At 55.6% G+C, this 17,900-nt stretch overlaps 2 protein-coding genes across 9 annotated transcripts in view; one reads left to right on the forward strand and one right to left on the reverse strand.

Annotated features, from left to right (window-relative positions):
* CROCC (ciliary rootlet coiled-coil, rootletin) overlaps positions 1 to 9,591 on the forward strand; it is a 46,740-nt gene extending 37,149 nt beyond the window's left edge. For 5 of the 7 annotated variants that reach the window (XM_053576915.1, XM_053576914.1, XM_053576909.1 and 2 more), the window contains 10 exons: positions 2,695 to 2,864; positions 2,968 to 3,088; positions 3,363 to 3,526; positions 4,907 to 5,122; positions 5,961 to 6,185; positions 6,605 to 6,754; positions 7,046 to 7,246; positions 7,388 to 7,519; positions 8,207 to 8,386; positions 9,012 to 9,591. In XM_053576915.1, the coding sequence (XP_053432890.1) occupies positions 2,695 to 2,864; positions 2,968 to 3,088; positions 3,363 to 3,526; positions 4,907 to 5,122; positions 5,961 to 6,185; positions 6,605 to 6,754; positions 7,046 to 7,246; positions 7,388 to 7,519; positions 8,207 to 8,386; positions 9,012 to 9,098 (1,646 nt within the window). In that variant the 3' untranslated portion in view covers positions 9,099 to 9,591. Of the gene's footprint in view, positions 1 to 2,694; positions 2,865 to 2,967; positions 3,089 to 3,362; positions 3,527 to 4,906; positions 5,123 to 5,960; positions 6,186 to 6,604; positions 6,755 to 7,045; positions 7,247 to 7,387; positions 7,520 to 8,206; positions 8,387 to 8,902 lie in introns of all 7 variants that reach the window. The other 2 variants (XM_053576912.1, XM_053576913.1) reach the window with 2 other exon arrangements.
* A 1,138-nt stretch (positions 9,592 to 10,729) lies between these two features.
* On the reverse strand, positions 10,730 to 16,355 carry MFAP2 (microfibril associated protein 2). Of its 2 annotated transcripts, none has more exons than XM_053576147.1 (9): positions 16,202 to 16,355; positions 14,039 to 14,115; positions 13,131 to 13,217; positions 12,928 to 12,954; positions 12,740 to 12,832; positions 12,559 to 12,603; positions 11,808 to 11,895; positions 11,493 to 11,566; positions 10,730 to 11,247 (listed from the first exon to the last, which is right to left on the reverse strand). In XM_053576147.1, the coding sequence occupies exons 2-9, from the start codon at positions 14,073 to 14,075 to the stop codon at positions 11,144 to 11,146; spliced, it is 555 nt and encodes a 184-aa protein (XP_053432122.1). In that variant the 5' UTR covers positions 14,076 to 14,115; positions 16,202 to 16,355; the 3' UTR covers positions 10,730 to 11,143. The 2 variants fall into 2 exon arrangements, with proteins under 2 accessions (XP_053432122.1, XP_053432121.1); XM_053576146.1 differs by having other exon boundaries at positions 13,131 to 13,220; positions 16,202 to 16,346.
* Between the last annotated feature and the right edge of the window lie 1,545 nt (positions 16,356 to 17,900).

Consider the following 17,900-nt stretch of genomic DNA (forward strand, 5'->3'; position numbering starts at 1 on the left):
ACCCAAATGGTTGTCAGCAGATGAATGAATAAACCAAATATGGCATATACATACAATGGAATATTATTTGGCCTTAAAAAGGAATAACTTTTGGCCTGTGGCTCAAGTGGCTAAGGCGCCAGCCACATACACCGGAGCTGGCGGGTTCAAATCCAGCCTGGGCCCGCCAAACAACAATGACGGCTGCAACCAAAAAATAGCTGGGTGTTGTGGCGAGTGCCTGTAGTCCCGACTACTTGGGAGGCTGAGGCAGGAGAATCACTTGAGCCTAGGATTTGGAGGTTGCTGTGAGCTGTGATGCCATGGCACTCTACTCAAGGCAACAGCTTGAGGCCCTGTCTCAAAAAAAAAAGGTTCTGACATACAGTTCCACGTGCATAAACCTTGATGACATTATGCTAAGTGAAATAAGCAGTCATTAAAGGACAAAAGCAGTATGATTCCACTTATATAAAATACTTATAGTAGATCAATTCATAGAGATGGAAAGCAGACTAGAGGTTACCAGGAACTGAGAAAAGGGGGCATTCGAGAGTTATTGCTTTATACAGAAGTTACAGAGTTTGGATAGCCAGGGCTACTGAGGGGGACTGGTTCCAGGACCCCCTTAGATGCTAAAATCCATGGGTGCTCAAGGCCCTGATATAAAATGATAAAGCATGTAACTATATAACTTACACTTATCACTCTGTATACCCTAAATCATCTCTAGATATAGTACCTAATATAATGCTATATAAATGGTTGTTATACTGTATTTTTAAATTTTTTGTTATTTTTCATTGTGTTATTTTTATTTATTTTTTTCTGAATATTTTCTATCCTTACTTGGTTGAATCCATGGATGTGGAACTTGTGGTTATGGAGGGGTGAAGGTGTCACATATCAAGTGGCTTAACTGACAGAAATTTATGTCCCACTGTTCTAGAAGTCTGAGAACAAGGTGTCTCAGAACTTGCAGGACTGACACCTTGCAGAGAACAGGGCCCTGTGCCCTCCAAAGGTGCTGGGGGAAGGATCTGTCCCAGGTGCTGGGGGAAGGATCTGTCCACGGCAGCGTCACTGTAGCCATCACATGGTGTTCTCCTTGTGTGTGGGTCTGTGTCCCAAATTTCCCCTTTCTGTATGGACACCAGTCATATGGGATTGGAGGCGCTCCCCGTTTTAGTATGACCTCATCTTCACGGATCTTATTTCCAAATAATAAGGTCACATGATGAGGTCCTGGGGGTTAGGATTTTTAACATAGGAAGCTTTAGGGACAATATTTCAACCCATAACAAGGTTATGTGATTTGGGAACAGATGATGGCTGCACAACAGTGTGAATGTAATTCATGCCACTAAATTATACACTTAAAATGGCTAAAGTGGTACATTTGATGTTATGTATATTTTGTCACAATAAATTTTTTTTTTTTTTTTTTTTTGTAGAGACAGAGTCTCACTGTACCGCCCGAGGGTAGAGTGCCATGGCGTCACACGGCTCACAGCAACCTCCAGCTCTTGGGCTTACGCGATTCTCTCGCCTCAGCCTCCCGAGCAGCTGGGACTATAGGCGCCCGCCACAACGCCCAGCTATTTTTTTGTTGCAGTTTGGCCGGGGCTGGGCTTGAACCCATCACCCTCGGTATATGGGGCCGGCGCCCTACTCACTGAGCCACAGGCGCCACCCAATAAATTTTTTTTTTTAAGATAAAGGCAAGGGGGATGGCTAGGGCTATTTGTATGGTGACAGCAGGAGGCTCAGTGAGGAGGTGACGGGTAAGGGAAGGAAGGGTCTGAGGCAGCACATTGGAGAAGGCTCTCTGAGGATAAGTGGAAAGGGCCTGAATGACCTTAGTGGAGTGCCCTGGCCAGTGCATAGCAGGAGTGACTGCAGCCCTGAGTGCTTCAGGTTGGGACTTTTGGGTGGTGACCAAGCTTGTGTCTGCAGGGCCATTTTGGTGTCACTTGGCAGAGGCAGGAAGATGCTGGGGACAGTCCCCTGTCTTGCATTTTTGGTGTGGACCTGACTCTGCCCTGCCCCCTTCACCTCCCCATCATCTCCCACATGGAAGTGCTTAATTTTCTGCTGGGGAGGCAGGTTGCCTGGATTCACATCCCAGCTCTGAAATTTCCCAGCTTTGAAACTGAGCAAATCACTTAACTGCTTTGAGCCTGTCTTGCCTGGGAAGGAGCTAACTTGGTCCTTACCCATTATGAGAATGAAATGGGGCAACACAGGGAAAGCAGTGGCCCAGCACCTGGCACGTAGTAAGTGCTCACTACAGGGAAATGTTGAGGTGATGGAGTGTCCACCCATGGGCTGGGCCCTGCTGACACAGCGGTGGACTAGAGAGAGACCCCAGCTCCTGTGGTGCTGGTGGTCTGAGTGGGAGGCAGACACAGACCCCTATGAAGGTGGGATAAGCTTGTCTCAACCCTGCATGAAGTCCGGGGAGCTCTCTGAGGGGACCAGTGGCCTAAAGGATGGGCCAGGCAAAGAGAAACTGGAGGGAGAGAGGGAATAGCTTGAACTGAGGCCCCTGAGGCTGGAACAGGGACCGTTGTAGAGGAGCTGAGGGTGATACAGAGTGGCCTGGTTGCAAAGGGTGAGAGGACAAAGTGACTGAGATATGTTCAGGGCCTGCAGCCACCCTGCAGGCAGGGAAGGCCAGTGGCTCCTGCATCCTGAGCATGCCTTCTCTTCTAGAAAGCGAGGAAGGCCGCAGCAGCCCCAGCCCCTTAGTGTACAGTCCAGGGGCCCAGCCATCATCACCAGGACCTGCCATGTCCCCAGCTCCTCCAGACTTGGACCCGGAGGCAGTACGTGGGGCCCTCCGGGAATTCCTGCAGGAGCTGCGTGGTGCCCAGAGAGAACGGGTGAGCTCAGGTGGCCAAGAGGGAACTATGTGGCTAAGGGCCTTGGGGGGCAAGCAGGGTGTCCAAGCACGGGTCTTCCTCTTCCCCCAACATTGGGCTGCAGGATGATCTTCGGGCCCAAACAAGTGCCTTGAGTCGCCAGCTGGCTGAGATGGAGGCAGAGAGGGACAGCATGACCTCACGGGCCAGGCAACTGCAGAAGGCCGTGGCTGAGAGTGAGGAAGGTAAGTTTGACTCCCAGGGTCCCTACTCTGCTCTCTTGTGTTTTGAGCAGCTGAGATAGGAGTCTGGGGAATTTGTCTGAGCCCAGTGACTCAGGGCTGCCCCTGTAGGGCATCCTCCCTGGTCATCTTTACTCATGTCCAGGCTAATGTATACTCAAGGGTACAGGCAGCCTGGTCTTGTGGTGGGCGGAGTGCGGGCTGGGCATTCTGTGGCCTGGTTCAGGTACTGGGACTGTGCTTGGCCATGCCTGATGGGGCTGGGTGGTGGCTACAGCCCGGCGCAGTGTTGATGGGCGGCTGAGCGGTGCCCAGGCAGAGCTAGCCCTGCAGGAGGAGAGTGTGAGGCGCAGTGAGCGGGAGCGTCGGGCAATGCTGGACCAGGTGGCCACACTGGAGAGGACTCTGCAGGCCACGGAGAGTGAGCTTCGGGCCAGCCAGGTGGGCAGGAGCTGAAGGGTGGCAGGGTCGAGGGGGAGTCTGTAGGCACCTCAGAGAGTATGTGAGTCCTGCCCTTTGTCCCTCTGTGTCTGTCTGAGTCTGCAGTGTGCCTAGGTGAGCAGCCTTGACTTTTCCTACAAAGCATGCTCAGATTCCAACATTCCATTTCATTTGCCATCGCTGGGCTTTGTAGCCAGACAGATCTGGGTTCAGGTCCTGGCCTGGCTGCTTATCTGCCTTGCGCCAGTGAACTGTCTGGTTCTCATTTTCCTCCTCTGTAAAAGGGGAAGCCAATAATTGTCTCCCAGAGGTGGTGCTTGTGGACTCTGTTTTATGTCTCTATGTAGCCACACAAGTGGTGTTCTTGGGTTTTTATGTGTATTTGGGGGACATCTGTGTCCACCTAGTGTACCTGTTTTATGTCTGTCTTTGTGTCTGGGTCCTACTGGTGGTGACCATCCAGGCCATTGAAGCCTTGAGATCTCACAGCTGAAGCTCCCTTCCTCTCTCCCCTGTTCCTGCCCGCCCTCCATTGCTGCCCCCACACCTCCCCCCCACCTCATCTCTGGCTCTGAGCCGAACTTAGCTGGATTGTTGTGTCTGCGGCTTCAGCTCTGGCTTTGGGCCCAGCCACAGGGGCTGCGGGAGGAGGCCAGAAACAAAGCTGGGCAAGAGCCAGAGTGGGGGCCCCCAGGCCCAGACAGAGCAGGGTTGGGGCTCAGAGCAGGGGGCAGAGGGGCCAGGCTTGGGGTGGGGATTGGGAAGGCTGTAATAACACCCCACCCTTGACCCACCTACCTCCAGTATAGTAACATGAATTGAAGGACCCCTGGTCTTTCTTCCTGTCCTGTCTATACCCCCCAGGCCGCCTTTACTGCTGAGTACTGTGCAGGGAGGAGGATCATCCTCTCAAACCCTAGGACGGGAGCCCAACCAGGGCTACCCAGAGCAGCTTAGGTCACACATAACAGCTCTGGGCCCACCTCTGGAGTGGGAGTCAGCAAAGTAGGGGGAGGGCCCAGGAATCCACATTGTACAGCTCCTTCCCCAGGGCTCCTGTGAGCACTTGGGTTGTGGTACTTCTCCATTCCAATCCAGTTCTCCCACTATATAGATGTGAAACAGGGCTAGAGAACAGGACGGGACAGTCCTGGGTCTCACGGTCTGTTAGTCTTAACCCAAGCTGGAAGGTGCTCTGGGATCGTTGGGTCTACTCATCTGTGAACATGGGGCAACTGAAGCCCCCAGAGGGTATCAGTTTGGTCCCAGGTCCCATAGGTTACCCTTTAAGGCTGCTCCCCACGTTCTCCCAAGAGTCAGGGACTTGGGGGAGGGCTGTAAGGACTGGACATCCAAGGCCTGAGCCCTCTTTCACTGCAGGAAAAGATCAGTAAGATGAAGGCCAATGAGGTCAAGTTGGAGAGTGACAAGCGGCGCCTGAAGGAGGTGCTAGATGCTTCTGAGAGCCGCACCATCAAGCTCGAACTGCAGCGGCGCTCACTGGAGGGGGAGCTGCAGCGCAGCCGCCTAGGCCTGAGTGACCGTGAGGTCCAGGCCCAGGCACTCCAGGACCGGGTTGACTCCCTGCAGAGACAGGTAGGCCCCTCTCCCACTCACAACCCTGGCATCCTCATGCCCTGTGCCAGGCACTTTGCAGGAATTATATAGGCCTGTCAACAACCACGTGAGGTAAGTGTTATCATCATCCCCATTTCACAGATGAACAAATGGAGGCTGAGAAGTATGTCATTCTCCAAGATTACATAGCTAATACGAGGCAGAGCCAAAGTAAGAATTCAGGACCTTTAGTCAGGTGTTGTGGTGGGCGCCTGTAGTCCCAGCTACTTGGGAGGCTGAGGCAAGAGAATTACTTGAGCCCAAGAGTTCGAGGCTACTGTGAGCTGTGATGCCAGGACACTGTACTGAGGGCAACAAAGCAAAACTCTGTCTCAAAAAAAAAAAAGGAATTCAGGACTATTTGATGACAGTATCTGCACTTGTCTTATGAGGCAGGTTAGAGATGTAGATTTTACTTGTTTCTTTCTTGCCCTGGCTGCTAGGAAGCTTAGCTCTTAATTGGAATGTTCAGTAAGTCCACTAGCTCTGCATGGACACCCACCAAAGTCAAAAACACAGAAAACTTCAAGGTTGTGGTGGCTGCCCTTTCTCTTCCATAGCAGGGAGGAGAGGGAATGAGGGCAGAGAAGAGACCATGGGGTCTGAGACAACCAGGTTGTTGGTGTTCTAGGAGAGGGTAGTTAACTGGCAGTGTAATCTGGGCCCAAGTTATGGTAGGCTGAGCCAGCAGGAGTGATGGAAGCCCAAAGATGGGAAGGGGTAGGGTTGGGCACACCAAGTGGGGGTCACAGTGGGAGCAGAGGTACAGAGACCAGATGGGAACAGAGCCCCTTGACTGTCCTGTCTGTCCTGCCAGGTAGCAGACAGTGAGGTAAAGGCGGGGACCCTGCAGCTGACAGTGGATCGGCTGAGCGGAGCCCTGGCCAAAGTGGAAGAAAGCGAGGGTACTCTGCGGGACAAGGTGCAGGGCCTGACACAGGCTCTGGCCCAGAGCAACACCAGCCTCACCAGCACCCAGGACAAGAATCTGCATCTACAGAAGGCTTTGACTGCCTGTGAACACGACCGTCACGTGCTGCAGGTATGGGGGAGCTCCAGGGTCTGGCTGAGGGTGGGCCCAGTTAGAGTCAGCCGACAAGAGCAGGCTTGGTAGGAGCCAGCCAGGAGGGCAGTCAGTTGGGAACCGTAAGTAGCCAGTTAATGAGAACAACCTTTGAGCATCAGCCAATGAGTGGAGGCTCTGGGGGGCTGTGCCTAATAAGAGAATAAGCCCACCAGTGTAGGTTTGTGGGCATCCAGGTGCAGAGTTAATGGGGGAAAGTTAGGGTCTGGGTGGCCTCCAACTTACATAGGTCAGTGGACCAGGCTTGTTGCAGGGTTCACCCAGTGAGATGACTAAGTGTTTCATGGGCTGTGAACCTGCCTGAAGGCAGAGTAGAGGGGAGCCCTTCACCTGAGGGCTGTCTGGCTCGCCTGGCTCCATTGGCCCCTGTCCCCCAGGAACGGCTGGATGCTGCCCGGCAGGCGTTATCTGAGGCCCGGAAACAGAGCAGCTCCGTGGGTGAGCAGGTGCAGGTGCTGCGGGGCGAGCTGGCAGACCTGGAGCTGCAGCGGACAGAGGCTGAGGGCCAGCTGCAGCAGCTGCGGGAGGTGAGGGCCACGGTGGGCCCTGTCTCTCCCTAGGTCTGTGAGTCCCTGGGATAGGGAGGGGACTGTCCATCTATCTCAACCTTATGTCAAATCCTGGCTCAACCTCCAGTGAGGACACATGGAGAAACTGAGGCTCAGGGAGAGCTGGCTAGCCTTGGGTAACAGTTCTCTGCTGTGGGCCTCACAATTGCCTACTGAGTGAGTGGACACAGGAGGCCAGTGGTGTCATCATCCCAAGCCTCAGTTGGACACACTGAGGCCCACAGGGATCCTGCCTGGTTTCTGTTGCAGGTGCTGCGGCAGCATCAAGAGTCCGAGACCATGGCTCTGCACACAGTCCAGAAGCTGCAGGATGAGCGGCGGTTGCTGCAGGAACGTCTGGGCAGCATGCAGCGCGCTCTGGCTCAGCTGGAAGCTGAGAAGCGGGAAGTGGAGCGCTCAGCCCTACGGCTGGGGAAGGACCGCGTGGCCCTCAGGAGGACACTGGACAAGGTGGGCCATTGTCCTGGCTGCATATCCCCAGAGTCTGCTGCGTCTGCCAGTGTTAGGTTATTCCACTTCACTTTGCAACCCTGAGACCCCTCTGGGAGTCCCTTCCTAGCACTCTGACCCCTTCCTACCTCACCCTCCTAGGTGGAGCGGGAGAAGCTTCGCAGCCATGAAGACACCATGCGTCTGAGTGCAGAGAAGGGCCGCCTGGACCGCACGCTGTCAGGGGCTGAGCAGGAGCTGGCTGAGGCCCAGAGGCAGATCCAACAGCTGGAGGTCTGGCCCCACCTGGGTACCCGGCCCAGGACCCCAACTCTACCCGCAGCCTGAGTGCTAAGGAGTCCCAGGCAGCCCCACCACCCAGGAGCTGAAGCCTTAGAGGGTGTCCCAGCCAGACCAATGGGGGAGTTTCCCCCAAGATGTGCAGAAAAGACACTAAAGGCCTGTTAACATGTGGGGTCATGTATGTTGTACACATGTAGTGGTGTGAGTGTCCATGTGAGCCTGTGCACTAGCATGAATCAATCTTGTGCACAATGTGGTGTGTCTAGAGATTATGAATGTATGTTTGTGTACAGGTGTTTTTATGTATGTAGAAGTGTAGGAATGCTGGGCTTTTGTACATATGTGTGCATCTGTGTGAACCTGGTTAAGTATTTACATGCTTGCCTTTGTGCCTATATATGTAACATTGGAGTACGTCTGTCCATGTATGTGTGCACACATGTGCACCTGTCTCGAGTCTAGGCTATAGACTCTAGGTCCCTGGGCACTCTGACTCAAGATTCACAGGCATACTGTCGGAAGGGAGATAGGAGACAAGGAAGGCTCTTTCTTGCATCCTCCACCTGTGCTGGCTGTGCCCCAGAGAGGTGCCTGACATCTGATACCCTGTCACATATATGCACTCACACATACACACCCACACAGGACTGGGACCCTGATGGCAGTCCCTCCCTGCAGGCCCAGGTAGTGGCTCTGGAGCAGAACCCCAGCCCAGGCCAGCTGGAGGTAGACGAGCAGCAGCGGCAGGAGCTACAGCAGGAGGTGGAGCGCTTGCGCAGCGCCCAGGTGCAGACTGAGCGCACCCTGGAGGCCCGGGAGCGGGCCCACCGCCAGAGGGTGCGTGGGCTGGAGGAGCAGGTGGGCAGGCCCCATGGGGGGCTGGGGCTGGGATGGAAATGTGGGGCTGGAGGAAGAGGACCTCAGTGTAAGCAGTCCAGAGGCTCTCCTTACTGCACTGGGCTGTGGCTGTGCCTGGATCAGGAGCTCAAGTGGTCCCACTGGCCACAGCTCTGCTGTCCTCTGGCTCCATGCTCAGGGCGGCCTCTGCAGCTCCAGATTGTTTCTTCCAGCCACCTATGATCCTAGAGGAAGGGGGCACCATCCTCCTGAGAGTGCCCCTGGGGTCTGCTTACATCACATGCCCCTTCCTGAATGTGCCTGAACAGCCATGTCTGTAGGACAAAGATGGGCCAGGCCTGGGTCACATGTCTACTCCTTGAGTCTAGGCTATAGCCAGGCCCACCCAGATGATGGGATAAAGGATGTTGGCGAGGTACTGAGTACTCGGAAGACACCTAACTGCTGTAAAGAGGAAAATGAGAAGGGAAGGATACCCCCCTGGGTCTTAGTAACACCAGACCTTTCCTAAAATAGGTACATTGAGTCCATGGCTGCAGTTGAGGATCTATGCATCAAGTTACCTGCTTTTCTCTGAGGTCAGGCTGGGGACCTGGGTTGGCCTTACCTTCTTTTTCTCTCCCAGGTGTCCACACTGAAAGGACAGTTGCAGCAGGAGCTTCGAAGGAGCTCAGCACCCTTCTCCCCACTCTCTGGCCCCCCAGAGAAATGAGTCCCTTCCTGCTGGCATCTGGAGAATAACCCCATGCCTGGAGCAGGGGAGGAGTGTTCTGTCCAGCACAGTCCACCTGGGGCCTGGCCATCAGGGGTCTCAGAACTGGGATGTGGGTGAGGAAGGGGACTCCAGCTCCAGACTAGGCCGAGCAGTGGCTTTCTGGCATCTTCAGGGCCCCCCTCAATCCAGCCCCCCTCTCCCTCCTGCACTCTAGATTGTACAGGGTCCTCCCTGAGAGTGGCTGAGCCAAAGCCAGGGTTTGGGGAGAGCCTTTGTCTCTGTCTCTGGTGGGCCCTGGAGCATGGGCCCATGAGAAAAAGGAAGGGGCCCAGGTTATCTTCACTCCCCAGAGATCTCTCCACTTTAGCTCAGAGTGTTTATTAGGAAATTCTTCAAAGAACTCAGAGTCCCTGTATTTTTATACCTTTTTACAATGTTAACTGTTCAGAATTATTGCGTTTTTTTGTAACAAGAAGACTCCATTTTCTAAAACTGGTTTGTAGGTTTGTACAGATGTGTCCCTTTTCTGTGCTATTAGTGTGCCCTCTATCTGGGAAGAGATGGGAGGGGAGACAGGTGGGGCCTGGGCCAGAAGGGATGTGGCCTTCTAGGCAAGGGTGCTTGGGGAGATGGGGGAGACAGAGGGCTGTGGTGGGTCAGCACCTTGCCAGCCTCACAGGATGTCAGGGTGGGCAGGGGGCTGTCACCCAGTCTGTACAGCTTAGCTCTTTGCAACCCAAGTTTCCTTGCCCTTCCTTGGCCCCTCCTCAGATCTGAGCCCACACTTTGGATAGTGACAGACCTCCCCAGGAAGCAAACAAGGGCAAGTTTGGGGATGAACATAGCGCCTGCCCTGGCTCTGCTGAATGGTCCTAGGCAAAGCTGCTTAACTTCTAGAGCTTCGGTTTGCCCATCTGTAAAGTGGGAATCTGCCTGACAGGTTGGCTCTGAGGAAGTTCACATTGGAGGTGCCCTATCCGTGTTTGAAGGAGGAATTATGCTCATCATCTGTTGGAGTCTAACAGGCAGATTCTGCCATGGCTCTGCCACTTACAGTGGTGGACCGTCAGATGAGCTCAGGTTCCTGTCTCTGTGGATGGGACATGAACTGTGCTCACCACATATGCCTGTTTGCAGGGTGAAGCAGGACAGTATGCTGAGCACTCACATAGAGCCTGGTCCCACGTGCTGCTCAGAGGGAGGGGTTCTAACAGCTTGCTCCATTTTTTGCCCTCTTAACTGCACTAGCCTCCTTGCTCCACCCTATAAAAAGCTCTGGATCTCAGAGTCTGTCCACCTTGACCTGACTCCCTGGTCCCTAGGGCAGCCTCCCATCACTTGAGGCCTCATGTCCTCCCCAAGCAGCCCTGATAAGAACGCTACATCTCTAAAACTTATCATTTCCCATGCAACCCCACGCACATGTGCACGCTATCACAGCTCATGCTTCTGGGTAGGGCAGAGCTGACGTGGGAGGGGGACAAGGTTGGGATTGTAGGAACCACAGACACACGGATAGCCCTTGCTCTCCAGGGTTTGGGGGAGCCTCTCAGTGGAGACAAGCAGAGGCACATGGCTGTCCCCACCCCCACCCCCTTTGTGCTCTCAACTGAAAAAGTGACTGGATGTTTTGTAAAAACTTGTTTTTAATTTTGTATAAAACAAAGGTGGTCCATGCCCAGGGGGCTGTAGGAAATCCAAACAGACCAGCTGGGGTGAGGGGCATAGCCTACCTTGGGGGACGGTAAAGGGGGAACTGTCTATCCTCAAGAGGAGCTGAGAAGGCCCCAGGGGCCCAGGTCCCACAAAGAGGCCTGAGGTGTTCTCCACCAAGGAGGCAGAGACTGGACAGTGGGGAAGTCCAGGAGTGGCCACAGGCTGGGGTGGAGCCTGAAGCACTACAGCACACACGCCCAGGGCTGCAGTCCACTAACATTACAGAATAAAAGGAACATCAGAATGGGGAGAAAAGCACCAGGTCAGGTGGGGCCTGAAAGGCCCCAGAGCTGAGGAGGGCCAGGGCTCAGAAAGCCAGCTCCACCCTAGCAACCCCCGCAGCTCCTGGCACAGGAGGCTGCCACGGATTGGCACAAGCCGCTGGTGGCCATCACACCACATTTGGAGAACTTGTCCCGACACAGGTCAGCTGTTGGCAGGAAGGAGGGGGGGGTCAGTGTGGGGCTGGGTGATGGGCACCACTACCCCCTCCCTGCTGTGGTTGGGGGGGGGTGGTTCTGAGGATGTAAAGTAGTGGGGATGAGGCTTGGGATGCCCTGGAAGTGTGGCGTATGTGGCATGTTCATGTTTAATAAGCATCACATGGGTGGATGGTTGGCCAAATAATGAAGTGGGTGTGGGGTAGGGGATGCCTGGGGGATGGGGCCTTCCTACCTCGGAGGAGCTCCTCGTGGGCACAGACTGTGCGGACACAGATCTCCTTGTTGACCACATACACACGGCGGAGGCTGGAGGGATGAGGCCAGGAGAAGTCTCAGGCCCCTCTTCGCCCACCCCCACTGGGACAGCCTGCATAGAATCTGGCATCGGAGCCAGGGAGTCGGGGTCCTAGGCCAAAGCTCAGCCGTAGAGCTGAGCTCAACTTCTGGATTCTTTCCCCAAACTTAGTAGGCCAGAGCCATCCCTTACCCCCATAGCCATCCTGAATCCTCCCCAGAGTCCTCCCGACGGCTGCCCACCTGTGCTCACCTGTAGAAGCAGACCTCGTTGAGACACTGTTTGCAAGGCTTGTGTATGGAGTAGAGCCGGGTACACGGATACTGCTCTTCACGGCAGTCTGGGTGACAGGCAGGATCAGACTAGGGGCCCAGAACTGGGGGGCAGCCTCCCACCTCACCTACCTGAGACTGGCTTGCAGGGTGTAGGTCCCCTCTGTACCCTCAAGCCCCACCCACACCCCACATGTGTACACAGCATTGTTGGACCTCCTGGCGATGCCTGATTTAATACAGTATGTTGAGTCCATACCCCGCTTAGACGCACATACAAATTCACTGCCCACGTGTGGTCAAGAAAGCCACACCCACTCATGAGCAGATTCCCACATGCTCACAGGAGCCCACACAGTAACACATACCAACCCACACAAGGGTAAGCACAGGTGTTTTCTTGTACATGCACATCTTACCCACTCAGGTTACTGGCTGGTGGGAAGTCCCAGCACACACCCTCCCCCACTGTCTGTGAGGATAGGGGCCTCCCTAGGTTGCAGCCAACTCAGCCAGAGGCAGGCCAGATCTCCCAGAGCTGCCTGGGGGTGGGGTTGGGCGGAGATGCCAGTCTACAGCTCCCTGCACCCCCCACATTATCAATGGCAGCCTGTACTACCTATGCCAGCAAGGGCAAGGGCCATTGTCCTACCAGTGCCACCCCCCACTTCACCCCAACTTCAGACACTAGGGCTGTCTGCTCTTTCTCCAGCCATCAGGAATGCACTTACCAAGAGGCCCAGGCTCTGTGGGCTCTGTCTCTGCATTTCCTGGTTCTGGTGGAAAGAGAGGGAGGGAGGGAGAGTCAGCAAAGATCACTGAGAGGGTCTAATGCCCAGCCCTGGCATGGACCTCTACTTCCAGGGTTAACAAGGAGGTGGGGGAGAGGTGGCAGCAGGGCTTGTGGCCTACCTGGGGTGGGGGCTGGGATGACTTCTTGTTGGACTTGCTGCTGGGACTGGAACTGGAACTGCTCCTCAGAGGGCCGAGAAGTCACCTCTGCAACTAGGGGAGTGAGTGTATAGCGGTTACCTCCTCCTTCTCTCCTTCCCCCTCCAGGGACTGTGGGCTTCCCCCACCCCAGCTGCCAGCCCCTTTACCTTGATAATCATAGTAGTCTGGATTGTCTGCAAACAAAGTTGAATGTGGAATTGATGGGAGTCAAGCCAGCCCCTAGCCCCAGGGGTAAATGAGGTCATAACTGAGCCAGGGACCCACCCTCAGGATTCCCTCCAACCTGCCCTACCCGTTGTGGCACATTGGGGAGCCATGGCAGGGAGACAGGGGGTTGGAAGGTCCTTACCGATCTGGTCACTGTAGTGCGGGTACTGGACATGGTCAGGGAATGGTGGCAGCGGGTCCAGGTCATATTGGCCCTGAGCCAGCAGGCCTGCTGTGGGGAGGCAAGAGATGTGGGGGTGCCCCGGGGAAGGACAACGGGGGCCCCTAGGCATTATGGGGGAAGGGACATGAAGGTCACCCTGGTCCTGCAGCAGCACCCTGACCTGTCCCTCACTGGCTATTCCTAAGAGTTAACATACTCCTGCCTGCCTCTGGGCCTCTGCACTTGACCCTTCCTTCACCTAGTCAGCTTCTCCTTCAGGTTTTGATTGAAATCACAACTCTGCAGGGAGGCCATCCCTGGCCCACCATCTGCCTGTTTATTTCCACCCAGTGCTCAACATGCTCTGAAATGCATATACTCTACCTCCCTCCCCTAGACTAGCAGCATGAGGAGGGCAGGGAATTGTCTGCCAATTTCCTTGCTCTATCCCTAGGGCCTAGCAAGTGCCTGCAAGAATGAATGAATGTTAGACATGGTGGACCTTTGTGATCCTCACTGATATCTCTTCTGGCCCATACAGACCCCTGCAGGGTCAAGACTGTATAGGGTGGTAGGGCCCCAAAGGGGTCTAGAACCCAAGCCTCTGAACTCCCCGCCTTGAGTGCCCCCTGCTCCTGCACATCAGTGCCCAGTAAGAGGAAAAGCATGAATGCCTGGGGTGTGCCCATTCTCCAGTCTGCCTGCTGCTGCTGTGGAATGTGGGGGGATGGCCCATTCGATGCCAGATGTCCAGGCAGGTGGCTCTGGGTGCTGAGGGGCTGAGTGTGGCCACAAGGCGTGACAGAGGCTCACTGTGAGCTCCTCTCCATGAACCCTACTCCCATCCTACACGAGGAGAGCTACCCCCTGTCCCAGGAGTCACCTACCAGGCAGGAAGAACAGGAAGAGGTAGGCAGTTCTCATGGCCACGGAGACAGGCAGGCTGGGTGTTGTCAGAGGACAGCTGGGGAAGAGGAACAGGGGAGTTGCATCCAGGGCTGCAAAGCTCAGTTCTGGTCCCCTGAGTTCAGCCTGGAGAAGCAAGGCCCCCAGAACAGAAGCCAGGCATCTGAAGGGCTGGGGCCCCCCAGGGGTGGAGACTACTTTGGAGGGACAGCTGGCCCATAGAGGTGTTTGGGTCACAAGGGACAAGGCCTCCAACCTGGCTCCAGGACTGATCGTGACAAACAGAACCCTACCCTGTTCTGATCCTGTAAGGGACATTTCTAATGCTCCGCCAGCCAGTTCTCTCCTCACACCCATGCCCACAGCTCTGGCCCGGTACCTCCCTGGGTGTCCAGTACACTGACTGTATGAGTCCCTGACCCCAGGCCCATCCTTGGGACTCCAGCTCTGCCCAGTCAACATGCCGGTCTCAGGCTTGGCCAAGCCCACCACCTGCTCCCAATTAGTCCCTGGGCCTGGAGCATCACGCTAGGCAGGAAACCACATGCACACTGGCTCAGGGGCCCCCAGAGCAGCCAGGCTGGGCAGGGCTCTCGGCCCCCAGAAGACTCCTTTCCTGTCAGGCCTCCAGTCCTCCCAAGACCTGGCTGCCTCCATCACAGACCCACAACCCTGAGGTCTGTTTGTCTGCAGGAGCAGGAAGCACTCAGAGTGGAGGGGTGGAGGGGGTCCTCTGAATCCTAGATAGGCAGCCTGAGGGGGCCATGATGTCACCAGCCCAGGCACTCGGAACACCCTGACATTGCAGGACAAGCGATGTGTGTGTAATTTTTTTGGAGAGGGCACTGGTGCATAGTTTTCACCAGGTTCTTGATGTTCAACACCTCCCCCCACCTCCCGGGTGGAGTCCAGCCTTCAGTCTTGGCTACACAGGGGACTTGGCAGTGCCTCCAGGTCCCCACGTCAGTCCCAGCTCCGTGGAGGCAACCTCAAGTCTGCCGGCCTTCTTTGGGGATGGCTGTGGTGACAGACTCCACAGGGTTTATCATCCAGCAGGGAAGTTCCTCCAGACAGCTAACTGGAAACCCTAACTTTGCTCTATTTCCCCCTGGGAATCCAGAAGGACAGGAAAGGGGCAGAAACATGGCTAGCTTTCCCCACCCCCGTTCTTCCACTACTGAGACTTCCCTGACCTCTGCCACCTCATGCATCTAGCACCTCAGAGTGGGGGAGCAGAGACCCATGACTCAAGCTGCCCCAGAGGCAGGCATCTGGTTTCCCATACCCCCAGCCTGGGCCTCCTCATGACAGGGGGCCTGGAGACCTAGAGACCCTTCCTTACTGTGCCCCTCTGCCCCCACTCCCCCACCACAGTCAGCTAGGCCTGTGAGGCTTCAAGAAGTTGGGGCAATGCCTCTGAGTGCCTGCCATGGAGTCCCCTTCCCACAGAAGGGCTGGCACCCAGGCCCAGGCTTACTGGGGGAAGGAGGCCTGAGGGGCTGGGGCTGCAGAGAGGAGTCATTGTGGGAGTAACTGGGCCAGAGGCCATACCTCCAAGCACTTCTATACAAGGGGACTTGGGGGTCTGGGGAAGCCAGGACCTGTCCAGGAGTCTGCCTCCAATCTCTGGGACCTTTCACAACTGCCTCCCTCCCCTCCTCTGCATCCCAGGGAGGAAGGGGACAAGGGGCCCCGCGCTGGCTCAGACAGAGGGAGGGCTCTGCCTGCTCCAGAGGCCGGGAGGGGGTGTCCCTGTAGGAGGAAACCAGATGTTGTGGCTACAGCTGGGAATAATCAGCCCGGAAACTTGCTCCCCATCTCTGATCTTTGTCTGAGTCTCCGTCTTGGTGGCTCCCACCAGCCCCCTACCCCACCCGCCACATTCCAGCCTCCCCAGGAGAACAAAAGCCATCCCATCCCCTGACACCCCCACCTCTGACTCCCTGCAAACTCGGGCTCCCTGTCCTTTCCACCTCATGACCTGTCCCCAAAGTGACCCCAAACTTTCCAAGTGCCCCTTTGGCAGGCGACGGGTTTGGGTCCCCAGGATCGGGGGTCCGCAGGGGCGGGCACCCCTGCTCCTGGGGCCCCGCTGATTGCTCTATTCTCGCCCCAGGTCCCCCCAGCGCCAGGCCCGCGCCTACCTGTCCGGGTCACTTCGCCGCCCGTTCCGAATCCGCCGCCAGAGCCGCCCCTGTGCCCGCTCCGAGCCCCCCCTCCGGGGCCCCGACGGGTCGGCGCCCGCCCTCTAGCCCCGGATCTGCTGGGTCCTAACGCTAGCGTTCTGCTCAGGCCTTCGAGCCGCGCCCTCGGGGCTCCCTCCGACCTTCCTCTGGGGGAGGCCCTGGGGGAGGAGGCACCCGCAGAGCGGTCCTCGAGTCTGTCCCAAGCGCTGCCACCTCTTCACGTCGGGTCCTCATTCAAGGCCGCGAGTTGGCCTAGGTGGCTGTGCTACCCCATTGCCCAGAGGGGAAACCGAACCACCCAAGGCGTCACCCAAGGCTGGTTTCTCCCCGCTACCAGAACCCTCCCAGGCCTCGTTTTCCTTCTGTCTCTCCAGTGGGCCTCTGGGGCTCCATAGGCTGGCTCCTCCTTCTGGTACCCGCAACTTGGGGCCAGAGCTGGCTTCCATAACCAGCATTTCTTTAATTTCTGACTGGCCGATGTGCCCTACAAATGTCTCCAAAGTGGATATGATTCAACCAGTGGATATGATTCATCCAAGTCCAAATTCACAACTTGCTAACCCTCACCCAGACCTGGCCCTCCTGGTGTTCCCCGTCCAGGAGGTGTCCCATCCAGCCTTCCAGTGTCCAGGCTTCCCTGCCTTCAGCCCTGTGTTCAGCCCTGTATCCAGTCTGGTTCCCAGCCACTGTAGTCTGTAACCAGTTGTACCCTTGCACCCAAACTTTGGTGAGATTTTGCTCCAATGTAACTTCTGAGCACATGCAGACCTTTAGTCACAAATCTACAAGCTGCAGGCTGGAACACTCTTTGGCATAGTCTAACAGACACTTTCTAAAAGACTCTTCTGGGTTGCAATTCTCAGTAAGACTCTGAGCAAAACTAACTTCATTCTTTAAAAGGCTGATTTTTTTTTTTTCTTTAGGGGACACCACCATCATCTCCTGCCTGGACTCTGTGGTAGCTTCCATCTTGGACCTTCTCTCTCAGGCCCTGCCCTTTCCCACCCACCTCAGATTTTTTTTATTTTTTTTGGACACAGAGTTTCACTTTGTCATCCTCGGTAGAGTGACCTAGAGTCACAGCTCACAGCCACCTCAAACTCCTGGGCTCAAGCGATTCTCTTGCCTCAGCCTCACGAGTAGCGGGGACTATAAGTGCTGGTCAACGCTGGCTGTTTTTAGAGATCGGGTCTCACTCTTGCTCAGGCTAGTCTCCAACTGGTGAGCTCAGATAATCCACCGGCCTCAGCCTGGGATTACAGGTGAGAGCCACTGTACCACCCACCTCAGATTAGCGACCTTTTCACTGGCTTCCCAGGGGATGAAGGAGGATCAGGGTTGAACTCCTCTGTGGCCTGCAAGGACCCTGGCTTGCATTGTGGCCTTGGCTCTGCCTCATCCTCCTCTAGCCACATTGACCTCTTGGCAGGCTGTTGTTAACCTCTGCCCTTCCTGCCACAGGGACTTTGCTCAAGAAAGTCTCCTTGGGATGCAGAGATTGAGGTCTCCTCCCTAGAGTCATAGATTAAGCCCTCCCTTCTTCAGAGCCTCTCGAGTAGCTGGGAATACAGTCCACCACAACACTCCTCTAATTTTTCTATTTTTAGTAGAGCTGGGGTCTCATTCTTGCTCAGCTGGTCTTGAATTCCTGAGCTCA

This window comes from Nycticebus coucang, chromosome 22 (assembly GCF_027406575.1).
Source record: "Nycticebus coucang isolate mNycCou1 chromosome 22, mNycCou1.pri, whole genome shotgun sequence".
Taxonomy (NCBI): domain Eukaryota; kingdom Metazoa; phylum Chordata; class Mammalia; order Primates; family Lorisidae; genus Nycticebus; species Nycticebus coucang.